The following is a 26,257-nucleotide window of genomic DNA, read 5'->3' as shown; positions in this document are numbered from 1 at the left end:
ATACTGAAAAAAAATTTTTATATATGTATGCAATATGAACTTATGCTTTGCAGTGTAAAATTTTATCATGTTATTTTTCGGAATTATTTTTATTTATTACTGTAATGCTAATTACTGATTTTGTGTATATCAATGAAGGTTTGTAACATATGTTTTTAAAATGTTTATTGCATATTGTGTATTATTATAGTAGTAGGTGAGCTAGGTTATTGTCATACTGAATAGGTTGAATTTTGATTATTAGTTAGATAATTATCATTATGGATGAATCAGGTGAAAACACAGAAATTTTAACTGCGAGCAATACTCCCGTTGTTATTCCTAGTGTCAGAGTAACTTCAAATTTTATTGCAGATTATTTAAATTTTATTCCGAAATTTGATGGTAGTTCCTCTTTAAATGAATTCATTCACAGACTTAACGAAATTGCAGAACACTGCGATTGGTCAGAAAAAGACAAGATATTCGCATTAAAATTGAGAATTACTGGAGAGGCACAAGATTACCTCAACACTCAAAGAGATAGGGATGTATCTTTTAACGATATTATTAAAAAATTAAAAACTAGATTTGAGAGGAAGAATTCAGTGACTGCGAGTATTGGAAAGCTGACTTCCGCCTACCAGTTACCGGTAGAGAGTGTTAGGCAGTTTTTGTCCCGAATTGAAAGCATCTCATACAATTGCATTCCGGAAGAAAATAGTGAGGCATTCGAATCATACAGGCTGCAGTTATTACTCAGCGCAGCCAGACAAGGCATAAAAGGTGAGATTTTAAAGGGAATAGGAGCTGCGGGTTTCACCGACTATAGGGAATTTAAAAACCATGCCATAAACTTTGAGGAAACATTATCAATCGCGAGACCCACTACCGAAGAGGTCAATAATTTTGAATTAAGAAATACACGAGAAAATAGCTCAGAAATAAAGGAATTAAAAGAGCAAATAGCGATTTTAGCAGAAAACATTAAGCAAATGCAAATCAGGAGTAGGGAAAGTAAAAGTAAATATGACCATCAAAATTCTAGGCCAGGAAATCAAATAAAAATATGTAAACGATGCAACAAGAGAGGACACATTGCACCCGCGTGCAGAACTTTAATCTGCAATTTTTGTGGAAGGCATGGCCACTTAGAGGAACGTTGTTACCAAAAACGGAGATCAAATGATTTAAACGAGAAAGGGGGGGAATAGATGAGGCGCGTCTTTCCGTTGCTACCCCACTCATAGTGCCATCTTTAAACATCATGAGAAAAGAAAGTATAGTACCCTTGCCCAAAATTCAGTTAAAAATAAATAAAAAAAATTACGTTGCTATGTTAGACTCAGGATCATCTCTCAATATTATATCCAAGGAAATTTTGGAAGAAATGCAGTGTAAATTTAAAATTGAAAAATGTAACTTGCTAGTTCAAAATTTTACGGGTGATACAGCCAGAATCAATTCTTTTGTTAACATACATTTTAAAATAAATGATAATCTTTTTAAGGAAGATTTTTTTATAACCCCTAATCGAATAAATTCAGATTATGACATGGTCTTAGGTAACCCATTTTTGGCAGGAAATAAATTTACCCTAAATTTCGAAAAGAATTGTATCGAGAATAAAAATTTGAGATTAAATTGGACAAACAGCAAAATAGATAAGGTAGAATGTAATCTATGTGAAAATGCAACTGGAATCAAATTATACACTCAAAACAAGTATATTTTGGAGCCTAAATCTGAACAGATAATATTTGTAAAATCACGAGTAAAGAATTTTAAGCATACTGAACAGGTACTAATTTCTAATGTTCAAAAATTCAGTGATCTAGGTGTTTGGGTTGCTAGAAACATCAATAATTTTTCTGAGTCTAATGTTTATCCGATAACAATAATTAATACCCAGGACGAATGTATACACTTAAATAAAAACTGTAATATCGCAATACTCGAATGTTTAAGCAAAACACGTGTAGAGCAATGTAATTCCTTGGAGACTACACAACTTGGAGATGATTTTGAGGCATGGGGAGGTGATATCGAAATCGATCATTTAGACGGAGAAAAGCAGGAAACTTTAAAACAATTTTTAGAGAACTACCCAGAAATATTCGCAAAAAGCGTAAAAGATCTTTCAGGATGCGACACCCTTTTACATCGCGTAGATTTAACTGACGATATACCGGTAAGGCAACGTCATTACAAGGTACCTCATCATCTTAAACCCGAAATGGAAAAACAAATAAATGAGCTACTCGAAAATAAAATTATTAAAGAAAGTACATCTCCATATTCAGCTCCGGTTGTACTAGTAAAGAAAAAAGACGGCTCGTACAGGCTATGCACTGATTTTCGTAAACTAAATTTAAAAACACTCCCTGACTCACATCCGATTCCGAATATGACCGATCTTGTTGACAACCTTTCTGGAGCAAAATTGTTCACCATTTTAGATCTTTGCGCGGGGTTCTATCAAATGAAAATTAATCCTAATGATACCTTTAAAACAGCATTCGCAACAGAAAACGGGTTGTATGAGTGGATGCGCGTCCCTTTCGGATTGCGAAATTCACCAAATTCTTTTCAAAGATTAATGGGAATAGTCTTGTCTGGTCTCAGACCTTTACAAATTGGGGTCTATCTTGACGATATAATTATAGCTTCAGAAAATGATGTAGACGAACACTTAAAAAAACTAAAAATCGTTTTTGATAGATTGCGCAAGCATGGGCTTAAATTAAAACCAAAGAAATGTAAATTTTTAAAGACAAATGTAACATATTTAGGATTTACTGTTGAAAATGGTAAAGTTTTCCCGGATAAAAATAACATTGATGTAATAAATAATGCTAGAATTCCCCAAAATTTAAGACAAGTACAATCCTTTTTAGGCATGGTAGGTTTTTATAGGAAATTTATTCCACAATTTTCTAAAATCGCGTTACCTTTAACAAATCTAATCAAAGGAAACACTAAATTTGAATTTAATGATAAAGCGCTGGAATCTTTCAATACACTAAAAAAATGTTTGATTAACGAACCATGTTTATTATTGCCAAATTTAAAAAAAGATTTCATTTTAAGCACAGATGCTTCAAAGTATGCTTTAGGTGCGGTATTGAGTCAGTATGGCGAAGATAATTTACTCCACCCTGTTGCTTATGCGAGCAGAAAGTTAAAAGGGGCTGAAATTAATTATTCTACTGTAGAAAAAGAAATGTTGGGAGTTGTATTTGGGGTGACACATTTCAGGCAATATCTGTACGCTAAACATTTTACGGTTTACTGTGACCAAGCTAGCCTTTCATACGCTTTAAAATTAAGAGATCCCACGTCACGTATAGCCAGATGGGTAATGACCTTACAGCAATTTGATTATAAGATAATTCACAAACCTGGTAAACAAAACATTACCGCGGATTATTTATCGAGAGAAATAAATCATGTAAATAGTTTAGAATTAATATCATTTGAATCAGAGCTACTAGAAAAAATTAAATTAAGTCAAAAATCAGATCCGTTGTGCTTAAAAGTTTTAGACGAGTTAGAAAATGAGGGTAACACCAGTTCAAAATTACGTTTCCTTATTAAGAATGATTTACTTTATTGCAATTTTAAAAATGATAAAGATAAGAAAAAAGATAAACTTGTAATTCCTTTAAACTTAGTACCCGAAATAATAAAGTTATGCCATGATTCACCCACAGTTACTCACCAGGGATTTTCTAAAACCTTAAACAGAATTAAGCAATACTACTTTTGGCCAAAAATGTACAAACATATTTTTAACTATATAAAATCATGCAACTCTTGTAATGAAAGAAGGGCACATAAACCGAATAAGTTGGCTCCTTTACAAAGAGTACCAGTTACATCAAAACCGTTAGAGCTTATTGCTATTGATGCTCTCGGTCCCTTACCGACAACATTTATGGGAAACAGACATATTTTAGTTTTCTCGGATTATTTCAGCAGGTGGCCAGAGGCTTATGCTACTCCGGATATTAAGTCGGATACGGTAGCCAGAACCCTTGAAACCTTTATTGCCAGTCACGGAGTCCCTAACCACTTAATTACTGACAGAGGCTCAAATTTCTTGTCTAAATCGATATCTGAAGTTTACAAGAAATTGGGAATTAGAAAACACTCAACTAGTGCTTACCACGCACAGAGTGATGGAGTTGTAGAGCGTCTTAACGCTACAATTTTAAATTCATTAAGTCACCTGGTAAATGAGTCCCAAAATGATTGGGATAGGCATCTTAACTTTGCTCTATTAGCCCACCGTACTGCAATACACACATCAACAGGTTTTACACCAGCTTCGATTTTGTATGGGAGAGAATTGCAGCTCCCACATAATTTGTTAACAGGGGAGAATAGACTATCATATGCAGAAATTAAAGATTATGTTTTCGATTTAAAAGACAGATTAAGGAGGTCGTTTGATGTTGTTAAGAAAAATCTCACTGAAGCGGCTAAGAAACAGGAAATTCGAAGGGAGAAGATTTCAAAAGATAAAAATATTAAATTAAATGACTTTGTTTATTTATACACCCCCACCTTCAAACAGGGAACTTCTAAGAAGTTAAGTAAACTAAACACGGGTCCCTTTAAAGTAACTAAAATTATATCACCAGTTAATGTTGAGATTGAGCCTGTGAGTGGTGGTAGCATGAAACGAGTGCATATTGATAGATTAACCAAGGTACCTTTGCGACTCGAACATTTTTCAGACACTCGTGTAGATAGGGATTATGTAAACAATGAGGAAATTAATTGTCCAGTTGTTGAGGTGAAGAAAAAAATTCATGACTATAACCTACGCACTCGAAGGAAAAGGTAATGTGATTTGTAATTGAATTAATTGATTTAAAATTCAGTGATGAATTAATAATGGAATTATGATTGATTAAATAATTGAGCTAATTTTGAATTAATGATGAGTTAATTGAGCTTGACGAAATTGATTTTGAGTTGATACTATAATTAATAAAGTATTACATATGAGGCTGAGAGGATGTATCGAAATTGATATTTATGAAAATTGAGGATTTAATGAGATAATTAAATTAGATAATTTAATGAGATAAAAAAAAATAAAGATGTAGGATGAAATACGTTTGGTGTCGATGGACATAATAGTAATGCAAAACAATTAAAAGTTTTAGTAGTGTAAAGAGAGGAAGGTAAAAAATGAAAAACTGTTTTAATTTTATGTGTATGAACTCATGAGGGAGGATGCGATCAGAGATAAAAGAAATTGTTAACTTCTGTGGATAAGAATACTTTAACAAGTAAGAGGATGTTAAGTGCACCAACTAATTCAAGCAGCTGCTTGGTGATTGGTAGAGAGGGGTTGGAGGGTTATTCTGAGCTGAGTTCCCATGAAAGAAGAGAGAAGTTGATCTTTCTGAAATTAAGAACAATCCTGAGCTGAGTTCCCATGGAAGAGGAGAGAAGTTGATCTTTCTGAAGTCAAGGATGAATTTGAACTGAGTTACCATGGAAGAGGAGAGAAGGTTGATCTTTCAGAGACCTAAGACACCGACCGATGGCCACGGTTGTTGTCTGAGTAAATGCAGCCACCTGGAACGTAAGGTTGACCGCTGGACGGATGACCCAAAATTTCAATAACATCCGCTGCAAATAAATCAGATCTTCAGCATCTTCTGGACTTTCCAATTACATGGAGTAACAATCCTAGGATGTGTCATGGTCGAGAAGCCCATAGACTCGTATACCACAACCATCCAGTAGTTCTAATGTATAGTAAGCACGGTTGCAGAAAGGTGGAAGAATCCGGAGCCCACTTGCCCTAACTTACAGCAATTCCCCAGACTTGGAGCCCACGTGAATCAACTTAACACCCGACCTCCTAACTCCTACCATACCTACCTTTGTCACCAAGATTTTCGATGAACTGATAAAAAGTAGATGATAGCCAGTCCTCACATTACAAATGAACTGTTAAAGATAGCAGAACAGAGACAAAAACTAAATAGACTGTCATTTTTCATAGAGGTGAACTGTGTAATAATTGCGATTTTAAGCATCTCTGATACGGGTCTTCACTCATGGGTCATAAGCCAGTATGTTGTGAGGTTGTGATGTTTCGATTAATGTGTGTGTTCAGTAGATAGTTATGGGGAGGTTTGTCAATAAGTCTTATAAAAAAAAAAAAAAAATTCTTTTTTTTTCCCTTGACGGGATGGAATGTTATATATTAATTTGTTATAAACAAAAAAAAAAAAAAAAAAAAAAAAAAAAAAATCGAGACATCACAAACCAGTAAATTGAATTGTTAAAACTATTTTTATTATATTTTTAATGTTTAATCTGTTTGTAAAATTGGCTGGTGGCTGGGTCGCGTGTAAACGATTTTTCCCCAACAGGCAGAAAATAGCCGAGTAAGGATGATGTAATGGCGTGAGGGCCAATCAGAGCTTGCCAGAGGGCGCTGTTTTTCTCCCTCCTTTTTTCGAATCTTCGACGCGGAGCGCGTGAGTCAGTCTCGTAATTTTTTTCTTAAAGGTAACTCGCTATCTTTTTAGGAGTTTTAGGGCTACTAGGCCCTGGATCCAGGGACCGGATGACCGATAAGTATTTTTTTTAATAATATAATAGTAATTTTTATCGATTAACAATGTCGATCGTCTTTAATTAATAATGTCTAAAAGTATTTTAATATAAAATTAACTTAAAATAGATACGTAAAATCTAATTACGCCGATAATCTTCAAGCACGTGCGATTAATTAATATTTCTTTTTTTTTTAAACCCAGCCCAATTTTTATAAGTTGTTAAATGTGAATTATTCTCCATAATGTATTTTAAATTATTGTAACATTTTTAAATTTTATTTTGGAGATGTTGTACATAAAAAAATTGAATTCCTAATATACTAATTAGTGTGTTAAGAAGAATGTTATTACATATTTTGTTGCCAAGATTTTTGTTAATACATTTGTTTTTAAAAGTAATATTTGTCTCTAATTCTGAGTATGCCTCGTGCTAATTCTTGGATAGGAAGATATTCCGTGCACGTGCAGTCTAGTGCCATGTTTCTCTAAGATTATCTATAATCCTTTTTTTTTAAATAACTAAATATTTCGTTAAATAATGCCAATTATCATTGTTAAAAATTAATTCCAATCCAAATTGCTGTTTAGATTAGCAGATTAATATTGCTAACAAATTTTCGAGTCACATGGATGGCCTGCACGAGCACGTTGGAGAGGTAGTAAATACTGAATTTAAATGTTAATTTTAAAGTATGAATATACCAATTAATTTAACATCACGACGTAATTATTTGAATATTTTAGATACGTTATTTGATTTTTGATTTAAATTGTACACAACGCAAAAATATAAACTATTGAATAATTATTTCAAACTCTATACGATCTATTATTATATTATTTTATTAAAGGACATTATAGGCTAAAATGATCCATGAAATTAAAAAATAAATTATAACCACGTTTACGAACCTAACAGTATAAATTTTTATAAATTATACCTGAACTATTTTTGTCAATACTGAATATCAATTTTTAAGTTATACCTGGTTTTTCAGTAAAATTATTATAATAATAAATAATTATAAGTTAAATTTAACACAGAAATTGAATATTAATAATTTTTGTAATTTAACACTGAATAAATAAATAACATAATTTTTTTAAATATAACACTGGAATAATAATTGTTTTTTTTAAATATAACATTTTTAATAAGTAATTCTTTTTTAAAAACTTACTTCAGTTTAATAATTTTTTTTTAAACTTTTACATCAATTTTTTGACACTTAATTAAGATAGTACAAAAACTAGAATCGATTCCACATATATTGAGTAAAATAAAGATAAATTTTTTGAAATAAATAAAAGAAAAGATTTAAAAAAGAACAATAAATATCTTACCACTAATTTGTTTGTAACTTTAGCAGCTACTATGCCAAATGCTAATATATAAAGACAAGGATGGTTTTCATAGATGTTTTCTGTTGATTTTTTGTAAATTGTAAATGCAAGAATTGTTACAATTCCAATTGGTATAGATGGTGAAAGAACACTAGTACCCTGAAAAAAAAGCTAATTCTCATGAAAATTCATTCACAAAATAATGTATCTATCAAACATTTGAAAAACAAGCACTATCAAACCTTAATATTATTTTCTCACAACTAAATACAGTGAAAAAATTTATGAAATATACAATATTCAAAGCTTCTTAGTGATGAGAAAGCTCAATATATATAACTTCATTAGCATATAAATTGTTTCATTTAAACTTTCCTTAAACAATTTATTCTGCTCATTCTAATAATATATCAAAACTTAAAAATAACAAAATTTTTTTCCCTTGATTATCAAAAGAAAAGAAAAAGCAACTTTAAAAATCTGTGTTCTATACTTTTTTTTTTTCACCACAGAAAATAAACATTTTCTATTTAAGATTATACAGTGTAAAGTCGCGTATCCGGAATCGGTTGGACTTCCAGAAGTCCGTATAATACATTTTTCCGTATAATTGACCCCCAAGGTAAACAAAGCTTAAAATGATCTAATATACAATCTGAGTCTAAGAAGCAAAACATAAATAAACATTATTTTTAAGGGGAATATTGTTTTAGTATTATAATATCTAATCAATCAAACATAAAATATGTATTAGAAAAAAAATATTATTGCTAAAAATATAGAAAACGAAAAAATTTGACAGTTATGAAAATATTAATCCGCCATTTTGAGCTAGAACGATTCAAGCAAAAAGGGGAAATTCACTTCATTCTGGAACAAAGCTTAAAATGATCTAAATCTAAGAAGCAAAAATAAATAAACATTATTTTTAAGGGGAATAATGTTCTAGTATTAGATTATCCAATCAATCAAATATGAAATATTAGGAAAAAAAATTTTTGCTTAAAATATAGATAACGAAAAAAAAAAATTGACAGTTGTGAAAGTAATAATCCGCCATTTTTAACTAGAATGATTCAAGCAAGAAAGGGAAATTCCCGTCATTCATTAAGGTGGGTAGGTGGAGGAGAAAAATTCATTTCCTCCTTATTTGTGAAGGAAAATAAGTGTAGAGAGGAGATCATTCAAGTTGAGGGTGGGGAAGTGACAAATTATTGTTTTCTCTCCAATCATTGGCTATCAATCAAGCATAAAGGCGGGGCACGCTGATGGGGTTCTCTTTATTTTTTCTTGTATGACTGAAAGAATCTGCTAAAGAAAGAATGTTGCCCCCTTTTTTCCCCGCCTCCTAAATATTACATGGTCAGGAGAAGAATGAATATTTCTCAAGGACATGTATCCTTTTAGACCTATTCAAATGTTCCATTTTGACTCCCCCTCCACGTTAATGCTTGCAGCATTTACCCTTTTCTTTCAATAAAAAGGTTCCAGGAAATGCCTCTTTTACTAGCCAGCTGCATAAGAAAAGAGACGGGAGGGGACGCAGTTGCAGTCTTTTGAAAACAAATCTCCCTCTTTTCCTGCGATACAGAGTAGGAGCGTCGCTAACGGTCACTCAATGATCTTGGTAGATCTTCTCTTCTTCCCCTTTGTGATTTATGGGTTCAATGCATAAATCAGGGGTTCAATGCAAGCTAGAAGAGAAAACTTGTCAAAAGACCTTTTTTTTTTTTAAAGAAAGGGGGAGATGAAGAGATGTTTGTTTATTTTGATTGTTAAAAAGTGTCCGGGAAATCGATCCTTCCGGAAAAGGGACGTCCGGATATGAGACGTTATACTGTATTTTGGTTTGTTATTTTAATTTTTTATTTTTATCGAAATTAAAGGTGATTGTCTTATATTGAATAAATATTTTATTGAACCATATATTGTCACTTCTGGCCCAATATCTTTTGCCATCTATCTGACAGTAGCATGATTTCATGTGCATAAAATTTTTGTTCTTTAAAAACTTTGTTGTAAAAATGTTGTCCTAAAAATTTTGTAGAGACTGGAATATTGTTATAGAAAAGCCATTCCTCATCCCCAATGAAGACGGGCTTCTAAAATCGATCATTTTCACGGAGTTAGAGAAGCAAATCACAGGTGTCTAAGAAAGAGTGTGAATTTCTTTCCATAAGAACTCTATATAAAGAGCTTTGAGATTAAGACTCAACATTTCAAATGATCATATATAGCTGAGAGCAATTCAATAAATTTATTCGATAGTTCAATAAATTTATTCTCTTAGCAATCTTACAAGTTGTTACTCATCGGTTTGCACCGCACCAATCACATCGGTTTGCAGAAATTGCCTTTATCAGCTTAAAATGGCTCAAATTCGAAAAAATCAAGCTTTAATAATATTCAAGCTCAATTAATTCAACGAAATCAGCTTAAAATTATGCCCACCAGTTTCGGCACTGGCATATTGCCAATATATCTCTCTATACATATTGTATTATTATTTTCTACCTGCATTTTTACCTTTGTGCTAGTGAAAAAATAAAATATTCCTAAAATTCCGCTTTTTACTTTCCCTATTTGAAAATGCACCAACCAAGGACTACTGGGTAGAATCAATTGAAGTTTTCACAAGCAAGGCTTGCTATATCAGCTGTGAAAAAATATAAATAAATCCCCTGTTAGGAAAAGACTAAAATACTTCCCAAACAACCCAGTAGTAAATGACAATGGTAATAAAGCATACACAAAATAACAAGAAAAAATTATTACAAGACTCAGACAGTTACCAGACAGTTGCATAAAAAAATGTTTTGAACCCAATTTATGGACCTATATAGCATAATATATGGGCTCTAAATTTAAGGTGTCTGTCAGTGAGAGACCACTAAAAATAGACTGAGACTATCGTGAAATAATTATCAATGGTCCCCAGCAACTGATCACCATCAATCATATGTGAAGAGATAATATACTAATTTGGTTTTCTGCTTTTTAGTTTGGTGTTTTTCTCTCTGTTTCATTTACAAAATAGCCTATTTGGTCATAAGTGTAAATATTAGACATGCACGAAAAGCTTTCAACCAATTTCACTTTTCTATAGTTTTTTTAATTAATTTTAATGCTTAACATAATGATCTACTAACGATAAATATCTACATGTCAACAGTTCATGAAACATAATAAAATTTTGATTCATATAAGGCTTCACTTGAATTTTCAATTGCATTATTAACAGAAATGTAAGAGCACAGTATTATTAAATTTATTTTATTTCATAAACGTTCAAGTACTTTTTAAAAAATCTAGTAGACACAAGCAATTGAATCATTTAAAATGAAAAGATAAATTTCTCAATATAAAAAAATAATAAAAGTACATAAAGTGTAAAGGTAAAATGGTTGAGCTACATTAAAAAAGCACATATTTATCGTGATAAAATAATAGTACTAATTGATTTGCTTTTAAGTTGATAAATTGAATTGCTATTTCACTTTCAGTAAAAACAATGGTTCCTTCAAGCAGTTTCTTTTCGTGAAAATTTATTTATTTGCAAAGAAAAAGGTTCCTTTTCATGTGTATAAGTAAACTTATAAATGTTCAAAAACATTAATTAAACGGCCATCTAGTTATAACAAATATAAAACAGAGGGCAGGAATAAAATATCAGTTTCCTGAATTGATAATTTTGAAACAATTATCTTTAACAAAATTTATAATTAATTTTTATGATACAATCACAAGTGAAAGCTTAAAAAATTTATCAACTACGCATAAAGATACTAATACTAAACTACCTTGCAAATTATTATTTTTTTATTCATAAATAATTAAAACAACTAAAGAACATTACAAAATCTTTTAACGTTAACACGGAGAGATCAATAATAAATTATTAATTTTTGCTAATTCAACTAAGATCATTAAATTCATGCTGTAGAAATTTGAACTTTATGTAATTATTCACATAATCAATACATTACAACAGGTAAAAAGTTTTAATGTCAAACTATTGTTCTGTTATATCACAAAAAAAATATACTTTAAGCAAATAAATATCTCTCTGAAAACTGTTGAAGTGCTATGGAATTCCAAAATTTGTAAACATTATCAGAAATACATAAAAAAAATTACAATATACAAGTTATCCATGCCAGCCAACAATCAGAATCTTTCAAGGTTAATTCTGGTGTTAGACAGGGTTGTTTACTTTCTCCAACAATCTCTTCAATTGCTATTGATTGAATTATAAAGAGAGTATCGGAAAATAAAAGGTGTATAAGATGGAACCTTGCTGAATATCTCTCTGATCCTGTAGACCCCCGGTCCGTGGGTCAAATGGTACCGTGCCGCCCATTTCATTGAAACTAAATTTAAATTCCTAGGTTTATACCCAAAATTAAAAATATCTGTGTTCTATCAAAAAATTTTTTATTTAAAAAAAAGGGGTCCCCGAAGGTAGTGACATAAATGTTTTAATGTTTGTAATGTATCATTGTCTCTGATTACCCCCAAGTGGAACAGTCTCATTGCAAAGAAACAAGCTCAGGGTTCTCATTGATTTAATGTTCGAGTAAGTTAAAATGTTAAATCCCTTTATAATTATTTTTTGGTATAACTACATTTTATTTTGAAGGCATGTTTAAATACAGTTAAATTAAAATTAATAAATCAAAATAATCTAAAATAAAAGCAATCAGCCCCCTCCAGCAGGCCACGGTAAAATTATCAAACGTTGACAGGTCCACGGTGATAAAAAGGTTGGGGAACACTGCTGTAGACGACTTATATTTTATGACCAATACAGGCAAACAAACAGAAACATTTTAAACGTAGAGGCAAAGAAAATGGGGCTTATCAGCCAAACTAAAGCTAAAATTTTGAAAATGAATCCTAAACAATAAAATGACATATTCTTAGGAAATAATAAACTAGAGGAAGTAAGTAGTTTTACATATCTTGGAAGTATAATCATCAATAAAGAAAGAACTGATGAAGATATACTAAATAGATTAAACAAAACCAAAGCAGTTACGCTCTTCTTAATAAGTTCTGGAAAAACAAAAATATAACAAATTCAACAAAAATTTGAATTTTCAATATTAATGTTAAATCTGTCCTACTATATGGATATAAGACATTGACATGACACTACATCAAAAATTAAACATGAAAAAACTTCTAAACAACTTTTTAAGAAGAATCTTTCGTATCAAGTAGTTCCATAAAATTTGTAATGTAGAAATCCTTCAAAAAGCAAAACAGAAGCTGATTGTTCGGGAAATTAGAAAACATAAATGGAAATGAATTGGTCATGTTCTATGTAAACCTAAAAAATTTAAAGTAAAAAGGTTTTTGATTGGAACCCTAAGGGCAATAGAAAAAGAGGAAGACCTAAAACTACTTGGCGCAGGACGATTGTAAACGAATTGAAAACAATAGGAAAGACATGGAGAGAGGCAAAATATCTGGCCACAAATAGAATGAGAGGGAAACCTATGATAGAAGCCCTATGCTCCAATTAGGAGCGAAAAGGAATATGCATGTATGTATTTGATGACCTACTTTCTTACTTTAAGATGGAAAAAAAATAGCCCAAAAATATTTAAAATTAATGCTTAACATATAATTATTCAGAAAATTTTTTTTAAATAGTTTTCTGAATGAAAATGAATAAAAAAAAAAAAATACATACAGCAACAGTTGATCCATTTTTTCCAACACCACCTTTACAAACAACAGCAACATGATAATAACACAAAGAACAAGTAACACCAAGAGCCAGTAATATTGGCAGTACACGAAGTTCGATGTTTAGAAATGGAACCTAAAAAAATAAAACAAGATAAGGAGATTAATAAGTCGAAAATTATAATACTAGTAATTTTAAGAGAATTATTAACATTGAAACTAAGAATTAAATTAAGAGATGCATCAAGAGCATTATTAGGACTTGCAGATACCAAATGTAGGCGGGTAAAACTGTGTAATGTAGTACATGAATAAAAACTGGAGTATTTAGATCTACCTATAATATTATAAATAGTCAAAAAGGCCTTATTTTTAATAGCAGATGTCTACATAATTTTATTATAATTTCATTTCTTAACAACACTTGACTCGTTCTATGTATTTACATCTACTAAAGATGACTTTTTATTTTTGAGGGTTGAGACCACATTGCTCAATATAGATTGGAATTATAGTTATAGGTTTGAATTTTCTTCTGTGACACTGATCTTAATCAACTGACCTTGAATTTTGGGAAGCATTTCACACTTTCAAAAACTATAATACAATGGCCTTTATCAAAACCATAATGGCAATAAAATAAGTGTAATAAATTTAAAATATTATGAATACATTGTAAAATCTTAGCATTTAGAAAGTACTCATATATTTCCAAACATCAAAATAAATAAAAAATTATATTTTTTTAAATTTAACACATTTTTAAAAGGTATTATTTCTTTTTCTTAACTCACTTAAAAAAAATAGTTAATTAGTATACTAACATACAATAGAAAAATCATAAAATCTATTGTAAAATATAAAAATCATAAAATCTAATTTTACATAATATCTGACATTTTTGTATAAATAACAGAATCTAAAAAATGTCTTTTTCAAAAACTAATTTTTTTAAAAAGTTTTTTGAAATTCTATTCTAGCATTGAGAGCATTAGTAAGGTAAAGAAAATAGATTTCAAGCTATTTTTCTCAATATCTATTATGAAACACTTACGCTGTTTTTTCAATTGTATGGCAGTATACAAGCAAAAGTTTAAAGCAATATTTCACAAATATTTGTTGTAATATATTTAAGAATTATTTGTAATACATACAAATTTTATTTGGAAAAAAAAATTGCATTAAAATTTTCAATATAAACATAATTCTTAAAATCTTTTAATTTATCAGCAAAATATGCTTCTCAGTACAACTTCTGCAAATTATTTCACTGCATTTATAATAAAATAAAAAAAGATAAGTATGATTTACCTTGTTCATCCATATATCTGTTCCAAAGAAGGCAGATATTATATGCACAAATATAATGCTGACCTGACACTCAGTTACATCAAATCTAAAATGTGTAATGAACTTTTAGAGATCCACTTTTATAATAAACAACATAACAAATAAACAACATAACAAATTACAAAATTTGACCAAAATCAGTCAAATTGTTTTTACTGAATTAAATTTTAAAATTTTTTAAAAATTCGAATTCTCTGGAACTATTCAAAGGATTTCGCTTAGATTTTGTATTTTGCTATGTAAAATTACATTGTTCAAAATGATAACAAAACTTTTATAGCTTACAATTCAATTTGTTCATTTTTCTCTTTTTTTTTTCTTCCTATCCTCTTTGTCTTTATTGTGCTTTATATATATATATATATATATATATATATATATATATATATATATATATATATATATATATATATATATATATATATATATATATATATATATATATATAGCGTTTATTTCCTTGTGCACTGCACAATATTGAGCATGACACATAGCACATAACAGAATTTACAATAACTTAGTTGAAAAAGTGAACGATCCCCATAACTTTTGGAAAAACCAGCTTCTTCCCTTAACCGTATAAATTTACTTACACATTGTTAAAAACTCAGCTAAAATCTGTATTAACCAAAGATATATTATGTGGCTTTCAGGAGAACACCTACAAATATCAGTCTTGCATGGTGGTGGTTACTATGGTTACCAGGATAAATCACTTCGGAAAAGGGTTAAAAGTGAATGATTTTGCCATGGTCTTGGCACATGTCGACATGAGAATCTTTGCTTTACGACCAATCGACTACTTAATTCCTCCAAAGCACCCCCATGAGAAATGTGCTTTTTATTGTTATCATAGCAGCAGATAAACTTCAGACTTTTAGTCTAGAGTTCTTCTCCAAGCCCAATGGTGGATAATGCAATCTAGTAGTTTTTTGTTTACTTCAAATATTTTGGTTAAAGTTATTTATCTTATTTTTAAAATAAATATCTTTGTTAATATATAAAGAGAGTAGTTATAATGAAATAAAAATAAAATTACTCACTTTCCGAATTTTAATGATCCAGTAATATATGTCTGCCAATGGGCACAATAAAATAAGCTAATAGCAATGAAACATTGAAAAAACATCCAATTGGAATATGCTCCTAGTTTTACCGCAATACATATTCCCAATGATACAAAAACTGTAAATTGAAATACACATATATTAGTTCGACAAAACTAATACACAAATTAGTTTATCAAAATTAGGAAATATAAAATATATCATTTCTATATCCTGAGATCTTACTAAAAGAGACTTGAAAACATGCTCTTATTACAACACTTTTATTACCATGTTTTATATTTCAAGAAAACATAAAAAATTAAGTTTACACATAATTATTTAATTATTTATTATATTTTATGACACAAAAGCATAGTTCTTGACAAGAAAACAGAATAAAGTAATTTAAAAATAAAATATTACAAGGTGCGTAGTCAAATTTTTCAGCAAAAAATAAGCATCTTTTAAGTACTTTTCAAGCACTCAAAAAATATTTTTAAGCATTTTAGAAAAATATTATAATTGGGTTATGCGCACTAATAATTTTTTCCCTTTATATTGTTGAAAGTTCTTCATCTATATGTTAACAAAATGCAAAATAGTTTTCTAAGTTACATGTTTATGAAAAAATAACTAGTTTCTGACAAAGAATTCACTGCGTGATTATATTAGCCACCATAAAAATAATTTATGCACAATTTAAAATACATTCAATATTGAGTGAATCATTCAATTTTCAATTTGATTTATAACTACTTTACACCATCATGTAAAAAAATTATTCCAAATTATAAATAATTAATTTAACAATTATTTAAAAAGATTTTCTCTCTTGCAAAATGCAGCAGAGGTGCTCATGAGAAAGCATGAATCCGTCCCACGGAATCCAGCTCAGTATTCGAACCTGCAAAGTATTTCATAAAATGATTGGCGCTTCCATATGCTACAGACCAATGGTATGTCGAAATAGATTGTGGTTGAATTAATTATAAAAACGTTGAATAGAACAATTTGAAAACCACGCTTTTTGAGTAATTCGAAGCAAAAATTGATATGGTAAAGAAAAAAAATCTCATTTTGGAAAAGGGAAAATTAAGCACTTTTTAATAACACCAATGAAAAAAGCACCTTTAAGGGCTTTTAAAAGACGAAAATAAGCACCTTTAAGCACTTTTAAAAAGGCTACGCACCCTTTATTATGTACAAAAGTACCTGTTGATATTGAATCGCATCCATGGTCAAATAATTCTCCAAGAGGTGAACTTGACTCAGTTCTTCTAGCTTGTTTTCCATCACACGCATCAAGAGACTGATAAACAAATAATCCAATTGCTGCAAGAATAAAAGCCCAACTGGGTGGCTGTAATTGGGAGAGAAAAAAATTAATATCAAAATGACTTTCAACAAGAAAAATTAAAATTTACTTACACAAGATATAGAAAAACCCCTTTATTAATAATCAAAGTTATTTATTCAAGTATTCAGCAAGCAGTGATTCTACTTACTCACAGTTACGCATCAAATACACTAAAAATCATTTAAGGGACTCTTAATTAAAATTAACTTTAGATAAATAGATTTAAAAAAAAGTCTTTTCTGGGTTATTAGAAACTAAAAAATTTTTAAAACTAATTCTGAGTATCATATTACATCAGTGCTTTTATATGATGCAGGCGTTTGATTAGTCCCAATTAAAAGTATCGATTGTTAAAATATATCTTTTTTCTCGTTTTGAAATTCTTCGCCTTGTCTATCAAATGATAGAAATTCATAAATTTGAATACTAGTAAATGAAAAAAGAGGTAGGGAAATTCATATTTTAAATAAGTACCTGCTTTTAATATAAAGAGATCCAAAAATATAAAAATCCTAGGTCCTGTAGTTTTTTCCAAACTCTAGCAGAATGTTTGAGCTAGTTTACTTCATTATCTAAAGGAACCCTAATATTGAATCGAGTTAGCATGTCTTATATACTAGTGAATTGATGTTTAATAATAATAGTGGTAGTTACGCTACATAGTAAAATGACACCATCATTAGCATAGCAACATCCTCTGTTATGTCAATGAAATATATTTTTATTTCTTTCATTTTTTCAACTTAAAAGTTATAAATATTTTAGTGCGGCATATTCAAATGGATTTTAAATTACTGTATTGCTCTCTTCATTACAGTTAAAGTCAGCATTAATGAGACACAACAACATGTGACCGAAACTATAAAATAAAACAGTTACTACAACATTTCACAACAAAATAAAAGTCATCACACAGTTCGTAAACTTAAGAGCAGATTTCATAATGTAAAATATAGCTATTATATATTTAATAAATTTAACAGTGGTCTTTTTAACTTAAATGACACAATTACAGTCATTATATATTTACTGAATTTAACAATGGACTTCTTAACTTAAAATATGGCCACCCATTATATATTCATTAAGCTTAACAACCGCCTTCATAACATAAAATAAAACCATTAAATATTCAAAGAATTTCACAGCAGCCTTCAATTATAAAATATAGTAATAGAAGAACAGAAATAACGTACAAAGGCTACACAAAACTGAAGCATAAGGTAAGATAGGGGATATTTCCGTATCGTGATCTGTCGCGCTAACTACAATCGCCAAGGTGCCAAATAGATTTTAAACTTGCAAATTTTAAAAAAAATAAATGTAGATGTTTGTCCAGGGGTGGGTACGAGTTATACCTTTCGAGTTCCTCCCTTTTTGTGATGTTTTTTTCGTTTCTCACAGGCCCCTGCCCGGAAGTTTCCAAAACTTGACAATTATTCTAACGCAGATCACAATACGGAAATCTTCCCATAAGATATTATGATTAAATCTTAATCAGTGTCCCAATACAGAAAATGATGACAGTTTCAAAGATAATTTCGGTTCAGTAATTATAAATTTACATGAGTGTTGTAGTGATACTTGTTTAGAAATGTTTATTTTTAAGGTTAGCACAAGCATAAAATGTAGAAGGTAATTTCACCAGCAACTAATGATAGAATATTTAGGCTTGGTGTTTAATGCCTGTGTTTCTGAAATACCATATAACTGCTTCGCAAATAAAATGCATAATTTTTATTTCTTCCATTATCTAATTGCCATGACACTTAAATAGCTTGACAGTGTTCAAACTATGAGCACTTCCTTAGGGTTAGGACACTAAAGAAGGCTCTTAATTGTCAAACTGAAAGTATACTCTCTCTTTAAGTATATTTTGATATTCTAATAAGTTGCAATATTCTAATTTCTATTATATTGCTGTTTCCATGCATAGGAACATCATACAATTTAAATTTACTTTTCTTAAACTCAAAACTTAACAGAAAACGCAGATAAAAAATTAAATTTTACAAGGAAATAAAAACTATTATACCAACCTCATGCTCTGCATCAGGACTATAATATACAAGAATGAGAGTTGAAGCAATCGTTATAATAAGGCCACTAATTGTCATAAAATTAGGAGCAACCCAAAGAGGCAATTTGGTTACTAACCAGTTCCAATAGGGTTGAAGAATTGGATCTAACAATGTTGATCCACAACTATTATATTTATGTTCACTCAGTCTTTTCATCTGAGCAGGAGTCAAGATATCGCTGCTACTGAAAATCATTGTGAATCTAAGACATAAACAATCCTAAACTAAATAAATAATTTACACAATGTAGAGTTGAAATGGAATTTAAGTATAAACAAGCCAGAAAGAGACTATCACAAAATTTTAGGGAACACACAGATGGAAATTCTAATTATTTATCACATAGATTTAGTCAAATGCCGGCGATACACATAAAATGAGTCACAAATCTCTAGAATAAATAAAATGTTAAGAGGAAACCTTTTTTTGTTTTTTAAGACAACATTGAAAACAAACCGACGTATACGAAGAACTCAAGGCAAAATGTTGATTTTCTTATCTAATCATAATCTGTTATCGATTTCGCAGCAACTACTATTAACAATTACAGAGTTCTTGCAGTCAATGAATAATATATGCACACAAAAAAATGGTTTATCTTTAGAAAACAGATGGAAAATTAACTTGACGCTTCACTTATTTTTGATCCACACATGCAAAAAAATGATTTGTTGATGACATTGGAATTGAGTTGATAAAGGAAGGTTTAAATCTCTCCTTTCATTGGCTAAGACACATCATGCGTCATGAAAATATACTTCGGTTAAAAACGCGAGTCTGCTTAGTTTCGTTTTCTCTATTTGATGCAAAAACATATAGTAAAAAGCATATTAAAATGAAGTTAATGGTAATTTTTTTAAAAAAGAAATTGTAAGTTGGATTTTAACCTGAACGAAATTTAAATTACCTAAAATTGATTTTAACAATTTCAACAAATATTATTTTTTTAAACAATTATTCTTAAAATAGAAGAATAGAAATTTTAGAAAAATTATTTGCTTATAAGAAAATTATTTTAAATTATTTAAAATTATTTTATAAAATACTTTTGAAAAATTTAAAAAATAAATTAAAAGAGATTAATTAATAATGAGATTAATTAGTGCTTGAGATTAATTAATAATTTTTCAAATCTAAATAATCAATAATCGTCAAATTAATAATCGTCTCAAATCTAAACTGCACTGTCGGGAAAAAACACTGAGGACACAAAAAAGTAGGGGAAACAAATCCTTAGCTATTTATAAAAAATGATTATCAAAAATCAATTTCATGCGAAGAATAAATTAATTTAATAACGATGAAAAGTGTTAATTTTGAAGGCGTAAAAGGAAATTAAAAAGATTTTTTTTTTTTTTTTTTTTTTTAATGGCGGGCACTTGGAGCTATTGTCCATTGGCCACAGAAAGTGCCAGAACTGCTAATTCTCTTTTCGTTACCCAGTGGGTACCTGTGGCGAAGCCACGGCGGTGGAACAGCGTCGCCCACGTCACACTACCACAACCCGTTTATAGGGCGGGTCACATTCACACATTCACACACAAAGGAGAAAGGACATAGAACACAGATAGAGGGAAAGAAACATCCATGCCTTGCCCGGGATTCGAACCCAGAACCTTTCTGATGCAAGGACAGTTCCCTGCCCCCTACACAGACTGGTCGGCAAATTAAAAAGATAAGAGCCGGAAATTTGAGCGAAATCAGTTGATGTGAAAAAAAATAAAAAATTAGCGATTTCAAAAATTATTCGACATTTTTTTCTTAACACTGAGGTCTTATAACAATGATTTGATCAGTTACAAAATCGAACCATTAAGATTTCATTTCAATGCATGTAATTGCGAAAGTTATGTTAAGTCCAAAAGTTATGTATGTAAGATTGATTTTTTTTTCTTCTGACTCCCACTTTCGTTTTAGTATAATTTGCTGGCAAACATTTTTATTTATTTATTTATTTTTTACATTTTTTCGATGCATGTAAAAAACATACATATAATGCAATTTAGCGTCAAGGATCATTTCAAATGAAACATGATACAGGTAGTATCATTAAGTAAAACATTGTAAAACTTTATGACAACAAATTTTTAAAATTAATTTGGCCTACATGGGCAAATATTTCTGAATAGTAGCCTCTGCTGTTATCTATAGTCAATAACAATTTAAGGAAGAAAAAAGAAACATAAATCAGTAAAGTCAAGACATTAAAAATTTGCTTATCAAGAAAAATTGTTTCGATTACTCTATTTAAACGTGCAAAAAAAAAAAAAAAATCGTTTATGCTACATTTAAAATTAATTAATAATGAAAACAATGTTTCGTATGGAACGAAATTTATTCGTTAATAGTAAGAGTATTTAACATTTATATTCTCTCAAATTTAACCTACAAATGTATGCTTGAAACAAATCAGAAGTTCGTGAGTTCAAAACATGCATTAAATAGTTTCCTGCTATGAAAAAAATAAATAAATTAAAACACTATTAAAGAACTTCTGACAGTAAGGAAAAGCATCTTTAAAATTTAATTCTAATCATGAAAATTTAATTATATAAGTCATAACCATAAAATTATTTTACTAAATAATGTGCAAACTATCTAAAATTTGGAATTTTTTTAAAATTTTTACTTTTAATGACGAATAGCTTATTGGCATTTAAAAAAGAAATGGTTTTAAAAAATATCTCATGTTTTAGAAAATTATTGAGTGGTCATGTGTCTCCTTGGTGCTACGCCTATATTTGCGTTAAATGTTTCTTTTCTTTTTTTTCCTATTTTTTCTAATTTTAGTACATACTTCTGTGTTAATGTATGCTATTTAGTTATTTTAATAGAATATTATTATTTTCTAAATCATATATTTGCGTTAGCTACCGTTCACGTGACCTCAAGAATTACAAATCACAAAGCATTTTTTTTAGTTAGCTTTATAAAATGTAAAGCTTCATATAGTAGTAAAATATTCTCAATAGTATAGTAAAATATTCTCGATTGTGGTAAAATATTCTCAATTGTAGTAAAATATTCTCGTAAATTATTCTCGATTCCTTACTTAACGCTAATTAATTTTTCTCATGTGAATTTTTTTGGGGTCGTTACTACGTTTGAATTCCGAGAGCATGTGAGTTGAATAACATTGTTTTTGCCGCTAAATTTCTTCCCTCTATGAATTACTCTTAAATAAACAAAATAAAGATAATAGTTTCGCCGTAGATGATAGGATGTGGGAAAAAGTGACTATGTATACATATGGAAAGTAAATAGTTCCATTCAAACTGCACTTCAAAGCGTTATCTCGACGATAGTAAATTTTTTAAGCGAATGTATTTTTTATTCTTTGCCTTCATCTGCTATCGAAAAATAGGAAATATATTTTAAGTTTCATAAATGAAACATAAAATGTCAAATTATTCTTCTAAAATGATAAAATTTTTAATAAGCAGAGAGTAAATAATGCTCTTCAAATGTTTAACGTTCGTAATGTTTAACGCCTTTTAAATAAAATAATTTTTTTTTTTTCCTTTTGAAATTATGAAGTCATTTACTCCCAAGTGAGGTATCAAGTGAAAGGAAACGAAAGGGATTCCAAAGATGCTTTTAAACACATTGATTTAATAATAAAATTATAATAGTTGTAATAATAAAAACTGATTATCGATATTTACTCTACGGCAATATCTATCCGCAATATCCCGCAGCATTATCTACTCGGCAATACAAGGTTGTAAGTTAATTCGAAAGGGGAAAATATAGCTCACGTTATATTAGAATTTTAATTGCATTTTTCTGACAAAATAATGCCTATATAATTTGGCATCCAGATTTTTAAAGAAATTATTTTTCTTAAATATAGTTAAGTACTACGGATTCATTTATCAAATTTTGGATTTATATAAATATTTAATTTTTAGCGAAATTTATGTTTCGAGAATTTTTATCTAATCTAAATTCAGCATCATCTAAAGTCTTCTTAAAGACCTTAAAATTTTTGTTTCTCTTTTAAATTGTATGATGTTGTTGAGTAATACTCATCACAGTGGCGTGCAGGGGTGTAGGTATGCCCGGGGTGCTTCCCCAACTCTTTGCTTGAGTGACTCTGAAATGAATAGTGTTATCATTGAAAAGAACAAAAATAAAAGTCAATTTAATTTAAGAAGAAAAAAAACATATTTATAAAAATGTATATTCATATTTTAAACTCATTTTTGCGAAACTGTACGCGAAAATTCGACTGAGGTAAAAAGAAAATTAATAAATAAATAAAAAATTCCGTAAAATTCTCTTAATGACTACAAATTTTAATGACCTTAGCGGTCAATTGGATATCTCTTCTGACTGAGTACCTGGGGCCATTGTCCTTTTCACCAATCCCCAGGGACCGATCAAGATGAATTCCGGCCCAAGGCTCCCCCCCCCACCCCCAATTTTTTTTTCTGGGCCTCGTACAAATTATTTTGAAATTAAATTACTGAAGAGCAGTCCTAAGAATAAAAAAGAATCTATTGAACTTGCAAGATTTAAGAGAAACATTCTGAGAAATTTTGAAAGCAGACAATTGAAGATTATTTTTCTAAGATGAAGTTTACGTATCTATAAATTAAAGCAAAATATAAATCAACAAAACAATTGTATGTCAAAATAGAAATAGTTCGGTGACCACAAAGAATTGAAATCGGTGATTTTTGCTTAAAGCCAGTGATTAGCTGAATTATTTTTATTCGAACTTGATTAGTGCATTACTTTCGAATTTGATTAGTGCAATGTTCATGTGAGTTTAGTTGCATCACGATACAAAGAAGATTTGAAATAAAAAATGCACTTTTTGAGAAAAACTTTCTTCCAGTAATATTGAGGAGTTTGAACTAATTTTTGGGACCCCTCAGAAATTGTGGGGCCTAGGCGATAATCAGGCCCTGCCGATCCCGCTTTGCACGTCACTGCAAATAAATAAACAAACAAACAAAAGTTTTCTATTGAATACATTCAATTGCTTATGTGTTTTTATCGTATCATATTAAATGCTGAAGGTATATCAAATAATGAAACTATTTTTTAATTTGTCTTTAAAAGTCCCATGAACAATGAAAATTTTAAAAAGAGAAGAAAGTAAAGAACAGAAATTAGCAATCCATTAGCAGGCCTTTAAAATTTTTACAAAAATTACATTAATTGTAGATATCAGTATGAATTCCAAGTCTTATATACTTTTATTTACAATCGATGACGTTAAACCTTGGATGAACAATAAAATAATTGCATTTTTATCATTGTCGTTAAGAATTACTCGCATAATAATTTGTTTCCGGCTGTTGTTTTGTTGAAAACTTTAGAAATTTAATCATTGAAAATATTTTATTGTTTTCCAAGTTAACTTGCACTGACAAGAATCGTTTTCATTTTAATTTTTTGATATCCCTGAATTTAAACTCCTCCACAATTTCCAAATTGAATTAATGTATATATTATTAATACGAATTTCTATTTTTTTTTCTGAAAAAAAAAAGGAAATGAATATCAATGAATATTGATTATTTGAAAATTAAAATCGTAGAAAAAGTTGTTTTTTGTCAGTGTTTTATGCATAACTTATTTATTCTTTAAAAAATGAAAACGATTTTTTAATTTTTATCTATTATTCACATAGCTCTTATACAAATATATACATTGTTTTATGTATGAATAGTGAAGTTTGTAGCGTTTGAGAGTTTTGGCACAATTACTTCAAAAAATTGAAATTGTGCCCTTAGAAAACTATTCAATTTATATTAACTTGCTTATTCTTTTCTTTTTCTCTCTTTTTTTATTAAGATTCCACGCCTAGTGTTCTACACTTCAACTTGTGACTAATTACTTTTTATAATATTTAGACTTAAATTAATGTTTCACTTAGAAATCAACTGAATCCACTTTCTGCGATTTTTTTTTTCTTTAGATTTTAGCGTCAAAGGAATTATGATACACTTCTTGCTACATAATTTCAAAACACTCAGAAATAACTATCGAATGACTATTTATTTTTTCAAGCGATTGAATAAGCATTTTTTTTTTCAGAAGCAAATATTTATTAGATATTGTTTCATTGTTTCTGTACTCTGTTTTATGCAGTCAAGTGAGGTATTCAATGAACTAATATGCAACAAAAACATAATTTTCCTCTATTTCTTTAGTAGTTTATCATTGCGAATACATTTATGATAATGAATACTAATGAATGTATAATTCGATTTTAAAATATACTTTGTTTACTTCTGACTCATTTTCAAACGTGCCCATCAAATGTCTTTTTACATTTTTACTTTATTTTCTTTTTTATATTTTTTCATTAATCATTATTTTTTTTCCTGGTATAAATATTTTCTGGACTTTGCTATCTGATTTATCCTTTTCGTCATCGATCGGAAGACTGAATTATATCACCGAAACGAAATACATTGTGACGTGGAATTTGGAACGTGTAGTACGATGCTTAAGACACGAATGAATAATTTTAGGGGCCGTCCATAAATGAAATTACTGTTAGGATAGTTTGATACATAGTTTGATTAAGGATAGTTTGTGACAAGGGGGTGATAGATTAAATAGTCTTATAAATTTAGTTTTCTATTTGTTTTATATTTTTTATTAAAATAAATACGCATCTAACCTTTAATGCCGTTACTTACAAATGTCTTTAAAACATTGAACTTCAAAAATAAAAGTTGAAATGTAATCTATAACAACATGTGCTTTGTTTCTGAACTGCTGGTATGTGTTTATGTAATACCGTGACAAGTAACAAAGGGGTAGCGGCTCGGGGGAAGTGCAACATTCTGT

General features: G+C 29.5%; 1 protein-coding gene across 1 annotated transcript in view; it reads right to left on the bottom strand.

The window, feature by feature from the left end:
* The window catches only part of LOC107439435 (cholinephosphotransferase 1), a 28,939-nt gene extending 8,770 nt beyond the window's left edge, over positions 1-20,169 (bottom strand). Inside the window, exons 1-6 of the mRNA XM_043039958.3 lie at positions 19,403-20,169; positions 17,219-17,366; positions 16,001-16,142; positions 14,919-15,003; positions 13,612-13,743; positions 7,914-8,072 (exon numbers count right to left, since the gene is read on the bottom strand). Of these exons, the coding sequence (XP_042895892.1) occupies positions 7,914-8,072; positions 13,612-13,743; positions 14,919-15,003; positions 16,001-16,142; positions 17,219-17,366; positions 19,403-19,639 (903 nt within the window). The 5' untranslated portion in view covers positions 19,640-20,169. The remainder of the gene's footprint in view (positions 1-7,913; positions 8,073-13,611; positions 13,744-14,918; positions 15,004-16,000; positions 16,143-17,218; positions 17,367-19,402) is intronic.
* Positions 20,170-26,257: the final 6,088 nt, after the last annotated feature.

Source organism: Parasteatoda tepidariorum, chromosome 4 (assembly GCF_982258835.1).
Source record: "Parasteatoda tepidariorum strain Cologne lab strain chromosome 4, Ptep-v5.0, whole genome shotgun sequence".
NCBI lineage: Eukaryota > Metazoa > Arthropoda > Arachnida > Araneae > Theridiidae > Parasteatoda > Parasteatoda tepidariorum.
Note: the sequence above shows the minus strand (reverse complement) of the source record. Positions and strands in the feature narration are given on the sequence as shown.